The following is a 7,159-nucleotide window of genomic DNA, read 5'->3' on the forward strand; positions in this document are numbered from 1 at the left end:
AACGGGCAGGAATTTAAAAAGTATATTGAAGAAAGGAGTGAGAAACCAAACGTTATTTGCGTACAAGAAACATGGCTTAGGCCTCACTTAGATTTTATACTACATGGATATGTGGCTGTACGTAGGGACAGGGAAAGTGGTACTGGAGGAGGTGTAGCTATGTTTGTTCAACAGGGAATAGGATATAGGATTATAAATGTAAGTAAAGATTCTGAGGCGATTGTAGTTGAAGTATGGATAGGAAAAACGAACATATGGATAGTGAACTATTATAATCCATGTGGGAAACTAAGTAAAGAAACTTTAGAAAAGATAATTGGTGAAGAATCACATAAGACCGTTTGGTGTGGGGATTTTAATGCTCATAGCACACTTTGGGGTGGTACACACACTGATTATAATGGAGGTGTGGTGGAAGAATTTATAGAGGAGCAAGATCTAGTTTGTTTGAATGATGGAAGAGCAACTAGAGTAGATGTAGCAAGAGGGTTAGAATCTCCAATTGATATAACATTGGTCTCTAAACAAATAGCAAGAATTAGTAAGTGGGATGTTGTACACGATTCCACAGTAGGTAGTGACCATTATCCAATAGTCTGTGAAATAGGAGTGGGACCAATTCAGTTGGAGGAAATGGGTTTCCCTAGATGGAAATTAAAAAATGCTAATTGGGCACTTTATAATACGATATGTAGTATGAGGTTAGAAGGAATTAGTCAAATCAGATATGATAGTATAGATGATTTTAATGCAAACATAGTAGAAATCATGCATTCCACTGCAAAAGAAGTTATTGGTAAAGGAAATGGATTAAAACAACACAAGACAGTTCCCTGGTGGTCAGACGAATGCAATAAAGCAATTAAGACAAGAAATAGAGCTTTTAGGAAAGTTAAAGGATCCTTCTCTTTTAATGACCTAATAGAATACAAAAAGGCACAAGCAGAAGTTAGACGGACGATTAGAAAAGCTAAACAAAATTACTGGAAGCAATTTTGCAATAATATAGGGAGAGAAACGCATATTAGTCAAGTATGGGACATGATAAGAAGGATGGGAGGAATTAGGAGGGAGTATACATTGCCAGCTATTAAATATAATAACAAAATTATGATAACAAATAAAGATAAAGCGGAGGCTCTGGCAAAAACATTTGTAAAAGTTCATAGTTCTACAAATCTGACACCTGATGCAATGAAAGGTAGAGATGAAGTAATGAGAGAGCACTCTAACATCATAATGGAAAAGGAAGATTTTAATGGAACAGTAAATGATTTTTATTCTTTTTTTGAGCTGAAAAGAGCTTTGGTAGGAGCCAGAGAAACATCTCCTGGTAAGGATGAAATATGTTATAAAATGGTTGAAAACTTAAATCCTCAAGCGCAGTTGGTGATCCTGCAGCTATATAATAAGGTATGGGAGTTAGGGGTATTGCCGTCAGCATGGAAACACTCTGTTGTTATCCCAATTGGGAAACCAGGTAAAGATAAAGGTGAAACAACTAGTTATAGACCTATCGCACTAACATCTAATTTATGTAAAATAATGGAACGTATGGTCACTGACAGGTTAACTTACATATTAGAAAGTAGGAATTTGCTAATACCACAACAAAGTGGTTTCCGTAGAGGGAGGTCAACTATGGATCCGGTGATATGCTTGGAGGATGAAATCAGGAAGGCTCAGACTAAAAAGGAACTGGTAGCTGCTGTCTTCTTTGATGTGGAGAAGGCCTATGATATGTTGTGGAAAGAGGGTCTTCTGATTAAATTAGAATCCATGGGAATTGGGGGAAGAATGTTCAACTGGATTATGAATTTTCTGAAGGACAGGACTATAGAGGTAAGAGTTGGAGTATCTTACTCTAAAGTTTACTCTATAGAAAATGGGGTACCACAAGGAAGTGTATGTAGTCCTATTTTGTTTAATATCATGATTAATGAGGTTTTTTCAGAGGTTGATACTAGACTTGGGAGGTCTTTATATGCAGATGATGGGGCAATATGGGTAAGGGGTCGTAATGCAGCATTTGTTGGAAAAAAGCTACAGACAGCAGTCAACATTGTTGAGAATTGGGGAAATAGGTGGGGTTTTCGGTTTTCTGTGGACAAGACACAGGTTATTTGTTTTTCTAAGAAGTGTAATAATCCTGCAATACAAATTACTCTTTATGGGCAATCAATCAAGCAGGTTCAAAGTATAAGGTTTTTAGGTGTGTGGATGGACCATAAGTTGACATTTGGAGATCATATACAGAAAAATGTTACCAAGTGTAAGAAGGCAGTCAATGTTATGAGATGCCTGGTAGGAAGTGGTTGGGGTGCCAGTATGAACTCTCTTAAACATATTTATATTGCGTTAATTAGATCAACATTGGATTATGCATGCATTGCATTTAGTTCAGCTGCAAAATCTCATTTGCAAAGGCTTGACTTAATCCAAACACAAGCCCTCCGCCTATGTAGTGGTGCAATCAAGACTTCTTCAATCCCAGCTCTACAGGTGGAGGTTGGGGAGATGCCTTTATCTCTGAGACGTCTTCAGCTTGCCATGGTATATTGGGTAAACTTACAGGGGCATAAGCAGGGTCATCCAACTAAACCAGTGTTAAATTCATGTTGGGAGCATGGAAGAAAGCAATTTAATAGTTTTGGATGGGTGGGAAACGGACAAGCCGAGAAACTGGGACTAGTTAAATTAACTAACAGCTGTGCAGTGGCGTTACCTACTATTCCCCCTTGGATGTTTCCATTACCAGTTGTGGACCTTGAAATCGCAAATACATTAAAACAATGCAAGGAATATGGTGGGATGAACGATCTGGTAAAGCAATATCTAGCTCTCAATTATAATAATAGTATTCAAATATTTACAGATGGCTCAAAAGACCCAAATACAGGAAAGACGGGAGCTGCAGTATATATACCACACTTTCAGAAATCCATACTTAAAAGAACTTCAGATCATTTAGCAGTTTACACTGTGGAACTTTTAGCTATTTTACTAGCACTCACGTGGATAGAGGAGGTTGGACCTAATAAATATATTATCTGCTCAGACTCAATGGCATCATTAATAAGTATTGCAAACTGCAAATCTGTCTGTAGGCCTGACTTGATTTATGAAATCTTTCATAGTCTATATAGATTACAAAATCTTAATATTGTAGTGAGTTTTATGTGGGTCCCATCTCACGTTGAAATAGAGGGTAATGAAGCAGTTGATTGTTTGGCTAAAAAGACTCTTGAGTCAGATCTGCAATGGATAGTTCCATTGAGTAAAATGGAAGTGAAAAGTGTCATTAAATCAGGAATCAATGGGTTATGGCAAGAACAATGGGATAAGGAGATCAAAGGTCGTTTTTTATATAAAGTACAGAAACAAGTGACAACAAGGAGACAGGGTGGTTGGAATCGAAGGGGAGAAACAGTGATCACAAGGTTAAGAATTGGACATACAGGTCTCAATCATAATCTCAGTCGTTTAGGGAAACACGCAACGGGACTATGCATTAACTGTGACAAGAGAGAAACTGTAGAACATGTATTACTAGAGTGTGAAGCATACAACATGGAAAGAACTATACTATTAGAACAAGTCAAAGAATTAGGTTATACACAATTATCAGTAGAGGGTTTACTTTCTTTTTCTACATCAAAACCATCAGTATGGCCAGTTCTCATTAGGTACTTAAAAGAAACAGGTTTATTTGATAGAATTTAAAAACAACACTACAATTTTTTTTTTTTTTTTTTTTATTTTTATTAGCATATAAATCCGCATTGAAGCTCCACACCCCAAGCAGTTGGTGGCGGTAATGCACCAAATTGGTATGCCAACCGCCAATAACTTTAAAGAAGAAGAAGAAGAAGAAGATCTCAACAGTGTGACTAGCTGTTGAACAATGGCAGGAAGTTGGTGTGCTGGTCAGTGGCTGGCACTTTGTGTGTGGTTTTGTGCTTTCTGTCATGCTGTTCCACAGTGGAATTATCCGGCCAAGAAGTCTCAAACTCTGATATTACAGCAAACTGACCAGCGGCTTCAACAACAAGCTAGTCAACAGTTTTCTCCGCAGGTTCAACAAGCTAGTCAGCAGTCTCTTCCGTGGGGTCAACAGCAAGCTAGTCAGCAGTCTCCTCCGTGGGGTCAACAGCAAGCTAGTAAGCAGTCTCCTCCGTGGGGTCAACAGCAAGCTAGTCAGCAGTCTCCTCCGTGGGGTCAACAGCAAGCTAGTCAGCAGTCTCCTCCGTGGGGTCAACAGCAAGCTAGTCAGCAGTCTCCTCCGTGGGGTCAACAGCAAGCTAGTCAGCAGTCTCCTCCGTGGGGTCAACAGCAAGCTAGTCAGCAGTCTCCTCCGTGGGGTCAACAGCAAGCTAGTCAGCAGTCTCCTCCGTGGGGTCAACAGCAAGCTAGTCAGCAGGTTCAAGCTAGTCAGCAGTCTCCTCCGTGGGGTCAACAGCAAGCTAGTCAGCAGTCTCCTCCGTGGGGTCAACAGCAAGCTAGTCAGCAGTCTCTTCCGTGGGGTCAACAGCAAGCTAGTCAGCAGTCTCCTCCGTGGGGTCAACAGCAAGCTAGTCAGCAGGTTCAAGCTAGTCAGCAGTCTCTTCCGTGGGGTCAACAGCAAGCTAGTCAGCAGTCTCCTCCGTGGGGTCAACAGCAAGCTAGTCAGCAGGTTCAAGCTAGTCAGCAGTCTCTTCCGTGGGTTAAACCGCGAGCTAGTCAGCAGTTTCCTCAGAAGGTTCAACAAGCTAGTAAGCAGTTTCCTCAGAAGGTTCAACAAGCTAGTCAGCAGTTTCCTCAGAAGGTTCAACAAGCTAGTAAGCAGTTTCCTCAGAAGGTTCAACAAGCTAGTAAGCAGTTTCCTCAGAAAGTTCAACAAGCTAGTCAGCAGTTTCCTCAGAAGGTTCAACAAGCTAGTAAGCAGTTTCCTCAGAAGGTTCAACAAGCTAGTCAGCAGTTTCCTCAGAAGGTTCAACAAGCTAGTCAGCAGTTTCCTCAGAAGGTTCAACAAGCTAGTCAGCAGTTTCCTCAGAAGGTACAACAAGCTAGTCAGCAGTTTCCTCAGAAGGTTCAACAAGCTAGTCAACAGGTTCAACAAGCTAGTCAACAGTTTCATCAAGCTAGTCAACAGTTTCCTCAGCTGGTTCACACTAAGCAGCCAGTGGCACAGGCAGAGCCTCTTGACAAATGTGCTGTAGCGGATTATGAGCAGATCCAATGTGGTCCACCTGGAATCAGTGGTGCTGAGTGTGAAGCCATCAACTGCTGCTTTAACGGACAGCAGTGTTACTATGGGAAGGCAGGTAAGAGTGTCGAGTCAATGTAAAGGTGTTCATGTTCAACTGATCCTCAGCAATAACCTGCTCTCGTTCCAGTGACTGTCCAGTGTATAAGAGATGGTCAGTTTGTGGTAGTGGTGGCTAGAGATGTTACTCTGCCTCGCTTGAGCCTGGATTCAGTCCGTCTCCTGGGTGGAAGCGACCCACCTTGCAGTCCTGTGGGATCCACACCTTCCTTTGCTATATACCAGTTCCCTGTCACTGCCTGTGGCACGAGCATGATGGTGAGTAGCTGCTTGTGGTTCTGCATGGCTTAAAATGGACTGGATGCCAACAGTTACTATTTGCAGGAGGACAGTGGATATGTGGTGTATGAAAACAGAATGACCTCCTCGTATGAAGTGGGTGTTGGACCACTTGGTTCCATCACAAGGGACAGCCATTTTGAGTAGGTGCTCTTACGCTTTAGCATGAATGTTAATCCTTGGCAAATGCTAAAAGCTCACTGTTTGTTGTCCAGGCTTCTCTTCCAGTGTAGGTACTCTGCTACTGCTGTGGAGGCTCTGGTTGTGGAGGTCAACACTGTTCCTGCACCTCCACCAGTAGCTGCTCCTGGACCCCTCAGGGTGGAGCTTAGACTGGCGAATGGTCAATGTGTCACCAAAGGCTGTGCAGAAGGCAAGTGTGCATAAGTATATTCTAAACTCCAGGTTACAGCAGTTTCTGGTTGAACGCCGGTGTTCTTCCTCAGGGGACGAGGCGTACACGTCCTACTACAGTGGTGCTGATTATCCGGTCACAAAAGTCCTGCGGGAGCCTGTGTATGTTGAGGTGCGCATTTTGGAGAGGACCGACCCCAACATTGTCCTAATGCTGGGACGTTGCTGGGCGACATCAACCCCCAGTCCACTCAGTCTACCCCAATGGGACCTTCTGGTCGACGGGTGAGTAAGGCCAGTCTTTATCCATCTAGTGTGCTGTAAGGCATCTCTGACTGCCTCTTTGTCTTTCAGATGCCCTTACCAGGATGACCGTTACCTGACCACATTGGTGGCTGGATCTTCTGGTCTTCAGTTCCCAACCCACTACAAGCGCTTTGTTGTGAAGATGTTCACATTTGTGGATCCAGCATCACTGGCTCCTCTGCAGGAAACCGTATGCTCCGCAGCCTTACCTGAACCCTTAATATTAGTCTTATAGTGATTTCTGTGGCTTAACCCTTTTCCCTCTCTGTTAGATCTTCATCCACTGTAGTACAGCGGTGTGCCATCCCTCTTCTGGCTCCTGTGAGCAAAGCTGCGCTAGGAAAAGTGAGTGCTTGCTGTAAACTGACTTCAGGAACCATGAGAGTGGTATTTAAATGCCTAATGTTTCTACCCCTTCTCTTACAGGAAGAGACACGCATGTCAAGACCGTCTCTAGTGGACAAACTGTGGTGTCTAGTGGAGAAGTTACCCTGGTCATGTGAATTTGGTTGTTTTAATAAACTTCTTGAATCCACATTAGTCTTTGGCATTGATTTCTGACTGGAGTCAGCTCTTTCATGACTGTTCTCAGTTTGATTTATTGGGATTCACTACTAAACCAGTTCCATTAGCAAGGTTGTGCAGTCTAACTGAGGTGCTTAACTTGAACTAAACAAACCAAGCCTTTGAACTGAACTATTTGCAAAGCTCCAGTTGCTAACCTGGGCCCCTGTTCTTCATGGTGACTAATTAGGGGTTTAACTTGTCTGTTTGGGTCTTTAGGTATGACTGGACCTATAATTTAGTCCCTTAACTAATGTATCCCACCTGGGTTGTCTGAGGACCTATTTACACCTGGTACTAAAGCATTTAATCTGATCACACGTGGACCATGCTAAATACAAGTATAAACTG

At 42.5% G+C, this 7,159-nt stretch overlaps 1 protein-coding gene across 1 annotated transcript; it reads left to right on the forward strand.

The window, feature by feature from the left end:
• Positions 1 to 1,641: 1,641 nt before the first annotated feature.
• Positions 1,642 to 6,606, forward strand: LOC307135606 (zona pellucida sperm-binding protein 4-like; the record flags this gene model as incomplete). Its single annotated transcript, XM_079832181.1, has 8 exons — positions 1,642 to 1,842; positions 5,159 to 5,303; positions 5,376 to 5,563; positions 5,630 to 5,727; positions 5,800 to 5,963; positions 6,031 to 6,223; positions 6,293 to 6,434; positions 6,517 to 6,606. The coding sequence occupies 8 exons, from the start codon at positions 1,642 to 1,644 to the stop codon at positions 6,604 to 6,606; spliced, it is 1,221 nt and encodes a 406-aa protein (XP_079688307.1).
• Between the last annotated feature and the right edge of the window lie 553 nt (positions 6,607 to 7,159).

Source organism: Gobio gobio, assembly GCF_949357685.1.
Source record: "Gobio gobio genome assembly, chromosome: 12".
NCBI lineage: Eukaryota > Metazoa > Chordata > Actinopteri > Cypriniformes > Gobionidae > Gobio > Gobio gobio.